This window comes from Mustelus asterias, chromosome 16, assembly GCF_964213995.1.
Source record: "Mustelus asterias chromosome 16, sMusAst1.hap1.1, whole genome shotgun sequence".
In the NCBI taxonomy this organism is placed as follows: Eukaryota; Metazoa; Chordata; class Chondrichthyes; order Carcharhiniformes; family Triakidae; genus Mustelus; species Mustelus asterias.
This window is the reverse complement of record NC_135816.1, coordinates 32,163,828-32,182,086: the sequence shown is the minus strand read 5'-3', so window position 1 is coordinate 32,182,086 and position 18,259 is coordinate 32,163,828. Positions and strand designations below refer to the sequence as shown.

General features: G+C 44.9%; 1 protein-coding gene across 10 annotated transcripts in view; it reads right to left on the bottom strand.

Moving 5' to 3' along the window:
- Positions 1–18,259, bottom strand: part of jade2 (jade family PHD finger 2) — a 171,314-nt gene that overhangs the window by 138,856 nt on the left and 14,199 nt on the right. For all 10 annotated transcript variants that reach the window (XM_078230855.1, XM_078230861.1, XM_078230854.1 and 7 more), the window contains 2 exons: positions 13,496–13,570; positions 11,114–11,199 (listed from right to left, as the gene is read on the bottom strand). In XM_078230855.1, the coding sequence (XP_078086981.1) occupies positions 11,114–11,199; positions 13,496–13,562 (153 nt within the window). In that variant the 5' untranslated portion in view covers positions 13,563–13,570. The remainder of the gene's footprint in view (positions 1–11,113; positions 11,200–13,495; positions 13,571–18,259) is intronic.

The window sequence follows — 18,259 nt, the reverse complement described above, 5'->3', positions numbered from 1 at the left end:
AGCCTGAAAATCATCCATGAACCACTATTCTCTGTTTCCTGTCACTCAGCCAATTTTGCATCCACGTTGCTACTGTCTCTTTTATTCCATGAGCTATAACCTTGCTCACAGGTCTGTTGCACGGCCCTGTATCAAATATCTTTTGGAAGTCCATGTACCTCACATTAACATCACTGCCCTCATCAACTCTATTACCTCTTGAAAAAAAACTCCATCAAGTTAGTTACACACAATTTTCCCTTAACAATCCATGCTGGCTTTCCCTAATTAAACCACAATTGTCAATTTGACTATTAACTTTGTCCTAGTTTATTGAGGTGAATTCTCCCATTTTGAGGCCACTGCGGAGGCAGGTGGTTCCTAATCACCTCCTATGTTCTCCAACGCCATGTGCTGCACTGATCCAAGACAGTGACACAGGAGGGTCCATGGATCCAGCAGCATGGCACTGTCCATGAAGACCAACTCGGAGGGCAGGAACCGATCTGCCCCAGCAGAATGATGTACAACAGAGTTACGGGGCTAGGGCGGTGGAGAGAGAAGACCCGATGGGCTGAATGGCCTCCTTCTGCACTGTCGGGGTTCTAGGAGCAGCACAACACTGAGGGCCGCCTTGTGCACACCACTCTTTATCAATCGGGTTTGATGCTGAAGTGATTTGCGGTTCGTGTGATAGAAGGTCTGATGGGATGCCAGCTGGCACCTAGTTTAACAAGAATTCATGCAATGCAAATCGAACTTGCGCCACCTGCCAGCAGGTTGCAACGTGATTTTACGGCGGCGGCTTTCAGACTTTTCAGCTCCCGTCAGATTCCCCTTGCTTGCCACCAAATCTGCCCATTGTTTCTAGAAATTTCTCTGCCACCAAAGTCAAACTGACTGGCTTGTAGTCCTGTAGTTGCCTGTTCTGAACAAGGGTGTTAACCTTTTCCAATTCTCCAGTACTCTGGCACCACCCTCGAGTCTAAAGAAGACTGGAACATTACTGTCAGCGCCTCTGCAACTTCCACTCTCATTTCCCTCATGCATCTCATCCAGCCATGGTGCTTTATCAACTTTAAGTATAGACGGCCCATCTAATATGTCCTCCTCATTAATTTTAAATCCATCTAGTGTACTAATTACCTCCACTTTCACCATGGCATGGATAGCATCTTCTTCCTCCTTAACAACAGAGCAGAGTATACATTTAATACCTCCAATATTCCCCCCACCTCCATGCATACATGCCCTTTTTGGTCCCTAATTGGTCTGGCTCTTTTTATCAGCCTTTTGCTCTTCGTGTGCTTATAGAAAGCTTTGGGATTCCCTTTTATGTTAGGCCTCTGTTCATACTCTCCCTTTGCTGCCCTTATTTGCTTGCTCACGTCTCCTCTGTACCTGGGGTGACACAGTGGTTAGCACTGGCCAGGGACCCGGTTCAATTCCCGGCTTGGGTCACTGTCTGTGCAGTTTGCATGTTCTCCCCGTGTTCTGCATGCGTTTCCTCCAGGTGCTCTGGTTTCCTCCCACAGTCCAAAGATGTGCAGGTTAGGTGTATTGGCCATGCTAAATTCTCCCTCAGTGTACCCGAATAGGCGTCGGAGTGTGGCAACTAGGGGATTTTCACATTAACTTCATTGCAGTGTGAATGTAAGCCTACTTGTGACAAATAAATAAACTTTAACTTTTTTCTATATTGACGCTGGATCTCCATCCTATTATCCAACTGACATCTGTCATAAGCCGATTTTCTTCTTCAACTTATCTCTATCTCCTTTGTCATTCAGGGAGCTCGGGATTTGTTTGCCCTACCTTTCCCACTCAAGGGATCATATCTTGACTGTACCCATATTATCTCTTCTTTGATGGTAGCCCATTGTTCAGCTACCGTCTTTCCAGTCATCCTTTCATTCCAATTTAATCGGCCCAGATCCATTCTTACCCCATTGAATTTGGCTTTCCCCCAGTTAGTGATGTTTATTCGGGATTGTTCTTTCTCCTTTTCAGTGGCCAACCTGAACCTTATGATACAATGATCACTGTCCCCTTAAATGTTCTCCTGCTGATACTGGATGCAACTGGCCCACCTCATTCCCAAGGACCTGGCTAGCAGTGAGTTAACAATCAATCAGCCATCAATGAGACAATAACATCAATGTGGATAGTCCTAGCTAAATGGAACCGAGTATGCTGGGATACCGTATTCAATCATGTGGTTCCCACAAACCTGAGTTCCCAACTGCGGATAAGTTTTAATTAGAAACTTTTATTGGACGGCATAGTGGATACCACTGCTGCCTCGCAGCGCCAGGGAGCCAGGTTCAATTCCAGCCCTCGGGTGAGTGTGTGGAGTTTGCACATTCTCCCCGTTGTCTGCGTGGGTTTCCTCTGGGTGCTCCGGTTTCCTCCCCTAGTTCAAAATGTGCAGGTTAGGTAGATTGGGCCATGCTAAAAATTGCCCCTTAGTGTCCCAAGATGTGTAAGTAAGGTGGATTAGCCAGGGTGAATGTGAGGGGTTACGGGATAGGGTGGGGGAGGGGACCTGGGTAAGACACTCTGTCAGAGAATCAGTGTTGGCTCGATGGGCCGAAAGGCCTCCTTCTGCACTGCAGGGATTCTATGATTTTATTCAGAGGCAAAACAGTTCCCGACAGGGGGCGAGATAAGAACTGGAAAGCCAGGTGGCCGAAACACCATCATACACAAACTAGCACCAGTTCACGTGGCACGAGGAAGGAGGCTCCCGGGAACTTACCTTTGCACTTTTATCATATATAATTCAATGGACCAAATCACTTCCTATTCATTTCCAATTTGGGGAAGTCCCAAACCAAATACAGTTTAAATCAACTGTAACATTTCTTGGCAAGGTAATTATAGATTTATTAGTCACAATTTACTATAAATACATTTTCATATTTACAACTTTCTTGGAATTGTAACGCAACAAAGCTTAGAGGAGCCAGTGGCTCATCTTTCACTGGTATCACAAAGAACTCTTATGAAATCGGAGAAAGCAGCAGCAGCCTGTTACTGGGGAAGCAAACGCCTTCAATTGACTAATAATGTGCTTTTCAGACAAAAATAATCTCCTGTAAAAACTAAACCAGTCCACTACCTTAAACATAGCCCTGCCTGAACAATTCCCTTTGCCATTCCTTCACGTATGTAATGGCAACACTGCAGGGATCAGCACCCCAGTATAATGAGGAAAGCATAAAAATCTAGTAGCATCGTGTTGAAATTAGGTGATGCGTCATGCAAAACAATGGTCATTTTTAAAAATTCATTTACAGGACATGGGTGTCACTGACCAGGCCAGTATCTGTTGCCCCTCCCTAGTTGCCCTTGAGAACACAGTGGCGAGCTGCCTTCTTGAACCATTGCGGTCCCTGAGATGTAGGTCACTTACAGTGCTGGGAGGAAGGGAATTCCAGGATTTTGACCCAACACCAGTAAAGGAATGGTTTCCAATCAGGATGGCGAGTGACTTGGAGGGGAACCTCCAGGTGATGGTGTTCCCAGATATCCGCTGCTCTTGTTCTTCTAGATAGTAGTGGCCATGGGTTTGGAAAGTGCTGCCTAAGGAACCTTGGCAAGTTCCTGCTGTGCATCTTGTAGATGATACACACAGCTGCCACTGTTCACTGATGGAGGAAGGATTGAATGTTTGTTGAAGGGGTAGCAATCAAGCAGGCTGCTCTGTGCTGGATGGTGTCAAGCTTCTTGAGTGTTGTTGGAGCTGCACTCATCTAAGCAAGTGGAGAGTATTCCATTACACACCTGACTTGTGCCTTGTTGATGGTGGATAGGCTTTGGGGAGTCAGGAGGCAAGCTACTCGCCACAGGATTCCTAGCCTTTGACCTGCTCTTGTAGCTGTATATAGCTAGTCCAGTTCAGTTTCTGGTCAATGCTAACCCCCCAGGATGCTGATAGTGGAAGATTCAGCTATGGTAATGCTGTTGAATGTCAAGGGGTGATGGTTAGATCCTTTCTTGGTGGAGATGGTCATTGCCCTGTACTTGTGTGGCGCGAATGTTACTTGTCAGCCCAAGCCTGGATATTGTCCAGGTCCTGCTGCATTTGGACATGGACTGTTTCAGTATTGAATTGGCAATCAAGTTAAGGCGCATTTCAATCTTGGGCGTTTGCTACACCAGTCACTCAAGTTTCATGTCTTCTGTTTCATGATCTCATATGGGCGACTAAAAGTAATTGCTGTCCCTTTCATTTAACTGACTGCAGCACAATAACATTGTGCGCTCGCCTGTTACAGCACCATTCACGCCACGCGCCTGCAGGATCATTAGACTTTGTTCCAGAACGTATAACGGCAGTGCGACAACGTCAACCGACTGTCTACGGTCAACCATAAACAATATGAGGATTTTCTGGAGGTAGGGTGGAACAGTAGTTATAAATTAATATGCAATAATGAGATGCAGATCACACCAGCTCCTTACCAGTTTAGAATGGTTATACCTAACTCTCATCCTTTCGTGTCCTTCAATAGGCACGGGATGTATGGGAGGGAAAAAAATAATATTCTTCTTGTGTCGCAGTAATTAGAGGCAGGAAATGCACCATAAAATCCACCTTTACCTGAGGTTTCACGGCCTGTGACTGGCCAGATTTTAATCATCTAGCAACGAGTGCCAAGATCACAATCAATAAGGTTAGGTGTATACCTTGATGCGAATATCATACTGCAGGCCACAAAAGGTTATGTGCTCCTTGCTCTCGGAGGCAGGATCTGTAAAGTCTGGCAACAGTTTGGTAGATAAATATTAAACAGCTTGTGGAGGATTAAAAATATATTAAATATCAAGCCGCATGTCTGGTTGCTAAACTCAGCTCATTTGCCGTTACAGATTGAAAGCATGGCATCTTGTTTGTTTTTCCTTTAAGGGACAGGGCACAAATGGTTTGCCCGTCCAATTAAACAATGAGCTTTGTCCTTAGCAGACTACCTCGACTGTCCCAAGCTCTAAGGGAGCCTGTTTATTTTTCCAAAGTTCAAACATGACAAATGAAATCGAAATGTATTTTAGAACTGCATGATTGAGTTCCGTACTATGCTATCCGCAAGAGGTCAAAGTATGCACACCATGTAGGTACTTACTGTGACAGGGAAATCAGAGATGGGTGTGGTTTCATCCTGCTCTTAAACATATCAGTAAATGACTTCCCTTGGGGCACTAGCAAACCATTAACCCAGAACAGTGGACTAGATCAGGAGAGAAGAGGCCATTCACAGAATACACTACCCGATTACTGTCACAGCACAGCAATGATAAATGAAATCCTTGATAGCCAAGCTGCTGTGCCGCGCAGATAGAAAGTGAATAAGGCTGTTGCTTCTGACTCAGGGGATGTTTCAGAGTGAGTCACCTCTGGCATTTAGAACACATCCCCAACTAGCTTATTCAAATATAAAGCTTCTCAGCACAGCCTAAGCTGCATTACCTCTAACAAGGACAGTGGTAGGACATGGTGCTTTCGAGCCACCTTTACTTCACTGTGTGGTACTCAAGCACGTTCAACAACTGCACTGTGCAGGGAAGTGAAACATTGGTCACTGCTCCCACTGTGGTTCTTGGATTAACATTGCAAATTTCATAGAATCCTACAGTGCAGAAGGAGGCCAGTCGACCCATCGGGTCTGCACTGACCACAACCCCATCCAGGGCCTATTGCCACAACCCCATGCATTTACCCTAGCTAGTCCCCCGACACTAAGGGGTAATTTAGCATGGCCAATCCACCTAACCTGCACACCTTTGGACCGTGGGAGGAAACCGGAGCACCCGGAGGAAACCCATGCAGACAAGGGGAGAACGTGCAAACCCCACACAGACAGTGACCCAATGGCAGGAATGGCTACTGCCTTTGGCGTAAAGAACGTTTTTTTATAACTTCCCCTTTAATGCTTCTTGCACCCTCTTTTCATTTCCTTGATGATCCAGCAGCAACCTGCATTTAAATGTAGTCAAAACTGCCAAGGAGCATTCTCAAACCAAATTTGATACCAGCCACAAAAGGACAGGTGAATAAAAACTTGGTTAAAGAGGCAGCTTTAAGGAGCATCTAAAAAGAGGAAAGACAGGTGCAGTGGAGGACAAATTCAGCAAGGGACTTCCCGGGCAACTACAAGACAAGGCTGTCAATAGCAGAGTGAGGAAAATCAAGGAAACACAGGAGGCCATTACTGGAGAAGCACAGCGATCCTGGAGGGTTTAAGGCTGGGAGAGATTACAGAAATAGGGAGTGATGAGGTTGGGATTGGAAAAGGAGGATAAGAATTTGAAAAAAGCAACTTTGCCAGATTAGGAAGCAGTGTAGGTCAGGGTTATGGGTGAAAGGAACTGGGCAGCAGTTCTGGATGCGTTCGAGTGTACAGAAGGTGGAAGGCTGGCCAGTGGAGCATTGGAATAGTCAAGTCTAGAGGAGGACTTCAGCTGCACATGAACTGAGACCGGTTTGGAAACTGGTTAACGCTACAGAGGTTGGCGGTCTTGGTTATGGAAACAATCTACCACTATTTACCTTACCCAAACCTCTTATAATCTCAACATGGCTGTCAACGCTCTCAGTTTGACCAAGAGTCTGCCAAAATTGTGCAGTGAACGCCAGCAACCAGAAAGGAAAATCTACAGGGTCAGCAAAATCCATCTGGCTGCCACTGCTCTATCTATCATGGAGACCGTCTGGCCAATCCACTCTCACACTCAGAGACTTGGGGGGGGGGGGGGGGGGGGGGCCTTTGGAAGTTAGAGAACACTGCAAATGGAAAAATTACATGCAACTCTACTATCTGCCGTGTTCCATCCCTCTGCCCATGTGCAGCCACAGAGATCAACAGCACTGAAAAGGCCCTTCAGCCCATCGTGTCTGTGCCAGTCAAAAACAACCATCTAACTATTCTAATCCCATTTTCCAACACTTGGCCCGTAGCCTTGTATGCCTTAGCATCGCAAGTGCACATCTAAATACTTCTTAAACATTATGGGGGTCTCTGCCCCTACCATCCTTTCAGGCCGTGAGTTCCAGACTCCCACCACCCTTTGGGTGGAAAGGTTCTCAAATTCCCTGGAAACCTGCTGCTCTTTATGTTAAATCTATGTCCTGGTCATCCATCCCTCCACCAAGGGGAAAAATTTCTTCCTGTCAACACTATCGATGCCCCTCATAATTTTATACATCTCAATCATTTCCACAGTAGATATAGTTCTAGAGTACACCTCTTGCTTAGAGGTGGTATCATAATATTATTGAATTTGATATTAAGCTTCAGATGGATAAGGACCAGTCAAAGACCAAGGTTTTCAATTTAAGAAAGACAAACTTCAACGGGTAACCTTCTGTTTCTTCGGACATCTCGCGTGACAAATGCTGGCACAAAATCCTGTGCTCAGATACTCACCTGCAGAGGACCCAACCTTTAGGTGGTAAATGTAATAACATTTGCAAACTGCAGGCAAGTTGCATATGATCAGATGTCATCAGATTTGAGATCAAATGATCAACCTTAAGGGACGTGCCTAATGAGAGTTAACAACTCCTATATGTTAAAGACTTCTATCAGGTCACTGCTCAACTTCCACAATTCTAGCGAAAAAGTCCTAATGTCTCAAATTACCCATCATAACTCTAGAATCCTCACCCATGACAATATCCTGAAGAATAAACTAATTGCATATGAACACAGTAATGGAGATTGTACCTGGTTGGCAAAAAGAGCAGGCTTAAATGGGCAAACAACATCTTTTCATTGTGTCTTTAACGGTATTTTTACTCTACCTCATTAATTGCTTCGCAGATGAGAGGTAACACACTGGCTTCAATGAATCTAATAACCTCTGACTAAACAATAGGGTGTTTAATTACACACACGGTGACTGAGCAATGAAGAGTATAGAAATCATTAAATCAGATCTGGTATCAAAGAATCCCTTACATTTTTTTAGTCAGCTGTGCTGTGAGGCCCTAGGCAGCATTTCACTGAGTCCAAAGCAAGACTTGAAATCCAAAATGTAAATTAATTCCAGATTACAGTTAGCAAATATTGCACACATCTTTGTTGATCTGACCAGTTAGATGATGCACAAGTATGCTCTACATAAATTTTCAGTTTTCTACAATTCCTTGATTCAATGATTTATCTCTGAAATCATCTTTAAGCCTATTTGACTTTACCCTTCAACACATTTTGGGTCTACAATACTCTGGGGTGGCACAATGGTTAGCACTGCTGCCTCACACGCCAAAGACCCAGGTTCGATTCCCGGATTGGGTCACTGTCTGTGCAGACTCTGCACATTCTCCCCATGTCTGCGTGGGTTTCCTCCAGGTGCTCCGGTTTCCTCCCGCAATCTGAAAGACGTGCTGGTTAGGTGCATTGGCCATGCTAAATTCTTCCTCAATGTACCCGAACAGGCGCCAGAGTGTGACGACTAGGGGATTTACACAGTAATTTCTTTGCAATGTTAATGTATGCCTACTTGTGACACTAATAAATAAACTTTACTCCTTTACAAATCACCCAAAGGCTTGTTCAAGCCTGTTGGCTTTTAGAATATTATCTAATGTCTTCCGGCATGACAAATACACAAATAGGCATGACAAATAATGAAGTAACATTAAAGGGACTTGCAATGTTATAAATATCTTAGTGAATGTCTTTCACAAATCTGAATATATATGTAATCTTTTGAAAACCAGAAGAGTACCTCAAATGGGATCACTGCCCCTTTCCTCATTTTCTTTCAATAAAGGGAATAATATTTTATCTTACAGCATGATTATCAAGAAACAGACTGAATAACTGTTGTACTGATCAGATCTATCTGAACGTATCACCTTTACACAAAATGTCCTAGCAGTCAGGTCAATTGGATCCAAATTATTTCCACTATTTTGCAAATTAGCTTTCAATGCCCACCTATAAAGCAACGATTCGCTTTATCTCTGGGGTTTCAAGAATCCCATGTGACTGGGGGAATTAGTGATCAAGCTATTCACTGCTTATGTTAAAGACAGAAAATCAAGGGACATGGACGAGTCAACAGGAAAACTGTAGCAAGGGGATTACCACAGAGATCACATTTTACTGGACGGACGTTCTCTCCGCTACCCATCAGTGCTGGAATAGGTATACCTATTATAATACTCTGCCTACCAATGACAGGTTGTGCTAATGGCACCTAGTGGTAGTTAACAGACACTGTAACCACTTCTTAGGTGTCAGAGCAGACCACTGACTGCTCGGCAAGAGAAATTCTATAAACATCTTTGACTCTTCTATGTGCTAGCTTCTTTAAATAAATAATTAATTTGTTAAGTCAGCGGGCAATCTTCCATCACCAAGAAGCAAGACAGGAAGTGCTGGATCACTGCACTAGAAAAGTGGTAATTAAAGGGATGGCTCTCATGGAAGAGGGGGGGATGTAAATAAAGAACCCGAAGATGATCACTTCAATAGATGGATGAGCAATAGGAAAACAGGGAAGAGACACTGAAGAACAAAGCATCGGGCCACAGAGAGCACAAGGAGAAGCACCAAGTCGGGAAGGGTTAAATCGAAGAAAGATTTATGGCGGTGATCACCTTAATTATGCAAATTATTATATCGCTGCTGGAAATCATTAACAAAAATCAGCAGTCAAAATCAATGCTCAAATCTCTCATTTCTTTTGCTCAGGTCAACATGCTTTTCCAGTACAAGCTGCTCTGGGGGGTCTTTGCCATTAAAAAGAGCAAGGCAAGATAATAAAATAAATTGCATCTTGAACAGGACCCGGTTGGCTGGGCAGCATGTGCGGCTTCTTGTCCTCATCACATTATGTCTCTAAGATTGGATTTGCAGCCTATAAATCCTCCTCACACAGCAATTTGATTGAGTACTTGAAGGTGGTGAGTATGATCAGAATGACTCAAGACACTGCACTACAGGTGGCGTCCTGTTACTCTGCACTGCTATTTGTGAAACCATCACACAGAGAGCGGAAAGACAACTCACAAGTTTCACCCAGTATTGTTATGTGCCTTTTTTCACAAAGTGAATGGCAGCCTATGACATAATTAGTCCCCCTCACGTCCATGTGGGACAGGTTGCAACAAATCTCATGGATCATGGTAGAGACTCCACTGTGTGCAAACAGGAGCAGCAGAATTTTTACATTTTTTTAACCCCACAGATAACATTTTGAATCAAAGACAGCATTGTTATTATTTTGATATAAAAATGTTGGCAATTATTGATCGATATTAACTATGCTAGTCTTTTATCTTTGATTTTTTTTTAAAACAAGATGCTGTAGGTGTCACTTCCTGTGTTGCACAGGAAATTGCAGAGCAGCATATCGTGCAAAGTAAAGCACTCCCTTCACCCAAAATGTCAACACTATCTCAAGCCTATTAAAGATAAGCTTGGTGAAATTGGTATTCGGTGATTATGCAAAATTGGCTTTGCAAATTTTCTTTTTCATTTAGGCCAATTTTACCTCAAGAATAAGAGCCCAGTATTAAATTCAATGAGTTCACATGGAGCAAACATTAATACGATAATGATGTTCTGTTTTATCAATATGATGTGCTAGTGACATCTAATCACAGAACATCAATACTGTGGAAAATTATTTTTAATCTACTGCTTGCTGTTCAATTTGGATCATTTCTGAAGCACACACATTGAACAGAAATATGCATGGATATCAATTGGCAAGAATGAATGAAAAAACTGTGTTCATTCATTCATTCAATCTTCCAAGTAATCTGCACTGGGTCATCAACGTATCTTAAATCAAACCAAGCAGCCACTTTGGCTGGAGTTTAATCGTAAATTTCTGATCCTTTCTCCAGTTCACATAAGAGGTAGGGCTGCTGATAGACAAGACGTCTATGCCTGATTATTACAAAGTAAAGTAAAGTTTATTTATTAGTCACAAGTAAGGCTTACATTAATGAAGTTACTATGAAGTTGCAATGAAGTTACTATGAAATTCCCCTTTCACCACAGTCCGGCCTGTTTGGGTCAATGCACCTAACCATACTCCTAACTATGTTGAAGTGAATATGTGTAAAAATGATTTAAAAATAATGATGAGAGAATTGTACAATGGACCAACATACCTCAGAAGGTTTCTTCTCTTCCTGTCTTGTCCAGGGGTGTTTTGTATTTGTTGTCTTAGAACTTTGACACCATAACGTTATGTGACCTTGGAAAGAGAGGTCAAAAGGCTTTTAGACTCTGGTGATGACAATGGAAGAGAATTGTGCACACTAACATTACACAAGAACTCAGGAACTAGGAGTAGGCCACCAGGCCCTTCCAAGCCTGCCCTGCCATTCAATACCATCATGGCTGATCCATGCCTGCCTCAACTCCTTTTCTGCGTCCTCTGTTCCTCGATCTATCAAATATTTACCCACCTCCACTTTAAATACTTCTAATGCTCCAACCTCCACTACCTTTTGGGGCAGAGAATTCTAGAGATTCACCACCCTCTGCAGGTGAAGAAATTTTTACACACCTCAGTTTTAAATGACCAGCCCTTTTATCTTGTAGCTATGTCCCCTTGCTCGAGACTCTCCCACCAGTGAAACCATCTCACCACTGGATTATGAAGACCAATTGATTTAAAAGATGCAAAAAAACTCTGGTAACAGCCAATGCTCAGAAAAAAGCTCAAGACTCACTGGGGTCAATTTAGAGGTCATTTGCCACAATTAATGATGAGACAATTAATGATGAAAGCAAAGGGGAACGCTTCAGGGCGGCACAGTGCACAGTGGTTAGCACTGCTGCCTCAGAGCGCCAGGGACCCGGGTTCGATTCCCGACTTGGGTCACTGTCTGTGTGGAGTTTGCACATTCTCCCCGTGTCTGCATGGGTTTCCCCCAAGTGCTCCAGTTTTCTCCCACACTCCAAAGATATGCAGGTTAGGTGGATTGGCCATGCTAAGTTATCCCTTAGTGTCAGGGGGACTAGTTAGGGTAAATGCATGGGGTTATGGGGATTGGGTCTGGGTGGGATTGTGGTCGGTACAGACTCGATGGGCCGAACGCCCTCCTTCTGCACTGTAGGATTCCATGATTCCGCCCTTTTTCGCAGTTTCCCCTCTCATATCCTAGCCAATAGGATGGGCGGGTGAACTATTCCCAGGCCTCTTCCAATATTGCTAACAGTTCATCGAATAAGATCAAGGGATAGTCCAATTTCTCCATGAGGGAAAACTCGGTCTCAGACAGATACCTATCTCCAACAGTACAACAATGGTCAGAAAATCAATATACCTCAACTACAAGGTTAAGCAGTGTCCTCACTCTGTGCCGCAGAGGACTGGAAGGCCAACTGAGCTCAGACATTAATTTTGAACTAATTTCAACTTGTATTGAAGGCACTTCTTATTAAATTATCATTTTTTGCTTTGGTGTTAAATACTTATGGGTTGGATTTTAAATCCAGCAAGCAGGTGCTGTGGGAAGTTGTGGAAACGAGCATATCTTCCACTCCCACAGTCCTGTGGCACAACAGTGATTCAGTATCCGTTGGGTCGTTAATTACCTTGAGGCCAGACCTCCGTCCCCACCTGGGGAGAAGGTGCTGCTTCAATGAGCTGCTGGCCATTCGGATGGTAACCACTCTTTGGTCTCAGCAGCGCTACCCAGAGCGGTGGCCACCGCTGGGACTGCATCCAGTCCCCAACAACATTCAGCACTGGAGCCAGATGCAAGCTAAGTAGGGAGGGGACATGATGGTGTGCATTGTCAGGGCCAGGGCTAGCAGGCCTAGAGGGGGGGGATTAGGGGTCAGTATGGAGTGGGGAGGGGGGGGGGGAAACACAAGGATATCTGGAGATTCAAGAGCCGATCTACACGGGATTCCTTTTCCCATCCGAACCCTCTGCAATGTTATCTGCCGGCATTCTGACTCATTGCAGGCCTCAGCCCACCTCCTGAGAAATAGTGGCAGAGGCGGGGTGGCACATTAACTGGTACAAGAGCAGAGGGTCACCTGATACCTTCCCCATCACTTGTAAAATTAATGCAGGGGTGGATGGATGGGTGCCAGGAAAGGCATGTTCTGGGCCTCCTCACCTGCAAACCACAGGTGCATATTAAATTCTGCACTATGTATTTAAAGTTAATAATAATATTACAGTTTATTTCGTGCAAGGATATACAGTGTTAATGATTAGATGTGGCTCATGATTGACTCCAAATCCTTGTACAGCTCAGATCACACTGAAGTCATCATTTTAGCTACATGAAAGCACGGGTATTTAAACCCAATCACTCTCACTGAATCACAAACTGTTATTAATTTCTGACAGATCTTAAAGGTGTACATTTGCAAGCTTCCACATCCATTTGCTACAGGCCTGCTCGATGGGAGCACAGATTCAGGAACACATTAGAACATTTTTGGACTGCCAATTCTTAGAAACACTCAATGACCATTCACTCTGTTTCCTAAGAGACATTTCAAGTTCCACCGATTGAGGTTCTTACTGTCAGTGGTGTCCGAGTCCTCACTGCTGGTGGAGAACTTCCTCCGTTTCATTATTTCATTATCCATCCGAAGATCTGCAATAATTACAAAACAATCTCCATCAATTCCAAATCTGCAAGATTTTACCAGAATAACTGTTCTCGGTTAAAATTCAAAGAACGGCTGATGCTGCCTTTAACATAGTGAAACCTCACAAGGCACTTCATATCATAAAACAGAATGTGACACAGAGCTACACAAGGAGATGAGGACATGTGACCAAAAGCTTGGTCAAAGAGGTAGGATTTTAAGGAGTGTCTTAAAGGAGGAAAGCAAGGTAGGAAGGTAGAGAAGTGGAGGAAGGGCATTCCAGAGCTTAGATCTTAAGCAATTGAAGATGGCCAACAATGATGGAGTGATTAAAATCAGGGATGTTCAAGAGGTCAGAATTGGATAAACACAAACGTCCTGGAGAGTTGTGGGGCTAAGAGGAGATAGGGAAGGTGAGAATGTTAAAATAAAGACATTGCTTGGCTGGGAGCCAATGTGGGCAAGCAAGCCGGGGTAATATGTTAATGGGAATCTGGCCAGGATTTATCAATCCCACCCATGGTGAGAACAGAAATTCCCAGCCAAAGTCAACGGATGTTTGGCTACCTCTTCAAATTTTCCATCCCAACTCTGATGGTACTGGAAAATCCCGGCCTTTGTTTTTATATAGGATTATGGAGGATATAGGGCACAGAAATAGGACTTTCAACCCAACCGGTTCATGCTGTATTTATGCTCCATTCGAGTCTCCTCCCATTTCTTTTTCACGTAAATCCACCAATGTAGCCATCTATTCTCTTCTACTTCAATGACTGCCTATCTTCTTCTTAAATGCATCTTTTTGTTTCAACCACTCTTTGTGGTAGCGAGTTCCATTCTTACTGCTCTCTTTCAGCTAAGAAAATTCTGCTGAATTCGCTACTGAATTCCTTGGTGAGTATTTCATATTGATGGTCTCTAGTTATGCTCGTCCCAACAAGAGGAAACTTTCACTCTGTATCCATGTTATCAAAACTTTACATAATTTTAAATACCTCTATTAGGTCACCCTTTTTACAACAGAAACGACACCGCGGGCCTGATTTTACCAAAACCTCGCGCCAAATCGCGGTAAAGTTGGGCGTCGGGCCTATACCGCGATCTGCACCCGATTCCGAGCAGATCACGGCTTTACCGACACCCGATCCGGATGTGGGTCCGACCCGCGCCCGAATCGGGCGGCCCGACGATTTAAATGCATTAGCGTGCATTTAAATCGACTTAATGAACCGCGCGCCCAACTCTACCGCCAAATCCCACTTTACCGTCTTCTGCCCGATCCGGATCCGTGCTTTTAACGACCTGGTAAATAAAAGTCTGAAGTCGTCGCTGCAGCTTCCGAAGAGCGGGGTCAGAGCCTCCAACAGCTCTCTGACCCAGGTCATCCACGGATTGTTGGGGGGTGCGATCCCTCCTCCCCACCAGAGGAACGAATCCCTCCTGCCGGAGTGGACGTGCGGCCACGCCATCCCACAAAACCTTCAGGATGAAGCGATTCCTCGCTAAGAAGATGAAGCAGAACCGGCCGATTCCACAGTGGATCCGCATGAAAACCGACAACAAGATCAGTACAAGTCCAAGAGGAGACACTGGAGAAGGACCAGGCTGGGCCTGTAAAGGGATACACCATCACTGGTACACTACCAGCCACAGCCATCTCTCCCGCTCTCTTGCCCCTGCAGGGAAGAGTAACCTGTGGCTGGTAGTGTACCAGTGATGGTGTCTCCCTTTACAGGCCCAGCTTGGTCCTTCTCCAGTGTCTCCTCTTGGACTTGTACTGATCTTGTAGCCGGTTTTCATGCGGATCCACTGTGGAATCGGCCGGTTCTGTTTCACCTTCTTAGCGAGGAATCGCTTCATCCTGAAGGTTTTGTGGGATGGCATGGCCGCACGTCCACTCCGGCAGGAGGGATTCGTTCCTCCGGTGGGCAGGAGGGATCGCCCGTGATCGGCCGCAGACTGGCAGCGGAACCCCCCCCCCCCCCTGCAACCAGAGGATGACCGTCAGAGAGCCACTCTCTCCGCTTTCTGCTTTTTTTTTCTTTCGCGTCCGGGCCCGCTCTGTCAGATTTTTTTCGAACTGCGCATGCACAGTTCGGAGCTCCAATTGGTCCGCCAGCGCTAAGCCCCGCCCACAGCGTGAATCGGACCAGAGCCGGCAAAACGCGTATGGGCGCGCTGGAAAGAGGATTCCAGGCGCGGATCTATTTGACGCCCAGACTCGGCACTTAGACTCAAAATGATAAAATCAGGCCCCTAGTTTGTAAAATCTTTCCTGATTTGTATATACCCACAGATTTCTGATATCTTTCTTGTCAGTCTTCTTTGCGCCCATTCCAGTGCCTCTATGCACTTTTATAATATGGCGAGTAGAACTGCAAGAAGTACTCTAAGTGTGGTCTAACCAAGGTTTGACGCATGTTAAGCATAATTTCCCTAGTTTTCATAGTTAATTGATGTGAGTTAATACACAGAGTGCTGAGTTTTGGATGACAAGTAGAATATCGGAAGCCAGTCAAGAATGCATTGTTATTGTCAAGTCTAGAAGTGACGGGCAGAATTCTCCCAAAAAATTTCTAAGTGTTGTTCCCAATGGGAAAACAGATGAGATTCCCGCTGGGAGGGTCGGTGAGATTCAATTCACAATTCAACCACACTTTGAAATTCTTTTGTAACCTGGGTAGATTCTCGCTGAATTCTCCCACACTTAGAATTTTTCTTGGAGTGAGGACCTAAGGCCACTCATCTTAGAATTCCGACGGCACAGAAGAGGCCATTCAGCCCATCGAGTCTGCACCGACTCACTGACAGAGCATCTTACCCAGGCGCTCTCTCCCGCCCCATCCCTGTAACCCCACACATTTACCATAGCTAATCCATCTAACCTAGACATCCTGGGATACTAAGGGGCAATTTAGCATGGCCAATCCTTCACACCATTGGAGTATGGGAGAAAACCCACGCAGACACGGGAAGAATGTGAAAACTCCAGACAGCCACCCAAGGCCGGAATGGAACCCAGGTCCCTGGAGCTGTGCAACAGCAGTGCTAACCGCTGTGCCACCGTGCTGCCCCTTTTTAAAGGGCGTGCTGATCTCCAGTCAACCCTACACATACCCCACTGCCCCCTTCAAGAAAAATAAATGCCCCAAGGCACTTCACAGAATCCTAATCTGACAAAAACTGATGCTAAGTCAAAGATATGAAGAGGGCTAACCAAACATTGAGTCGAGTGTAAGTTTTAAAGGAAAGGAAGATGGATTGGGTTCAGCGATAGGAGCCCTAAGCTTGGGATCTTGTTGGCCGAAAACATGGCCACCATGGTAGCAAGAAGGGAAAGGGGGTTCACAAACGGTCAGGGAAATGGAAAGTTTGAGACGGTTAAAGAGATCGGGAAGGAGGAAGATCATCAAGAGATTATACGTAGGAGGAGGATAATCTTAAACTGAGACATTAGGGAGACTGCAGGTCAGCAAGGACATGGGTAATGGGAGAGCAGACTTGGTGCAGAATAGGTGATGAGTAGCAGCGCTTTGGATGGGCTTCACAGGCTAAACAGGGAGCGAATATGAATAGTTGAATCTGAATGAGACAAAGACATGGATTAGGGTTTGGGCAGCAGTGGGGAGACAGGGATGGAGTCAGGCAATATCATGGAATGAGACACAGAATCTGGTGAACTGGTGTGACGACAATAATCTCTCTCTCAACGTCAACAAAACAAAGGAGATAGTCATCGACTTCAGGAAGCACAGTGGGGAACGTGCTCCTGTCTACGTCAATGATGACGAAGTAGAAATGGTCGGAAGCTTCAAGTTTTTAGGTGTCCAGATCACCAACAACCTGTCCTGGTCCCGACAGTATCGTTAAGAAAGCCCACCAACGCCTCTACTTTCTCAGAAGACTAAGGAAATTTGGCATGTCAGCTACGACCCTACCCAACTTTTACAGATGTACCATAGAAAGCATTCTCTCTGGTTGTATCACAGCTTGGTATGGCTCGTGCTCTGCCCAAGACTGCAAGAAACTACAAAGAGCCCTGAGTGTAGCCCAGTCCGTCACTCAAACCAGCCTCCCATCCATTGACTCTGTCTACACTTCCCATTGCCTCGGAAAAGCAGGCAGCATAATTAAGGACCCCATGCACCCCGGACATTCTCTCTTCTACCTTCTTCCATCGGGAAAAAGATACAAAAGTCTGAGGACACGTATCAACTGACTGAAGAACAGCTTCTTCCCTGCTACCATCAGACTTTTGAATGGACCTACCTCTCACTAAGTTGATCTTTCTCTACACCCTAGCTATGATTGTAACACTACATTCTGCACTCTCATTTCCTTCTCTATGAACGGTATGCTTTGTCTGTATAGCACGCAAGAAAAAATACTTTTCACTGTATACTAATACATGTGACAATAATAAATCAAATCAAACTGAAACAGTCTGTCCTTGTGATGTAACAGAATATGGGGTTGGAAGTTCAGATTAGGACTTAAAAGAGACTAAGAATGAGAATAGTCTGGTTCAATTGGAGACCACAGCCATGGATGGGTTGGAAGCAGTAGCACAGAAGGTTCCAAAGACAATGGCCTCGGTCTTCCCAATGCATAACTGGAAGAAATTGCAGCTCATCCCAATACTTGTATTAAGGGAGGCAACAAATAGAAAGCTGCATACCATCTTTCAGGCACTT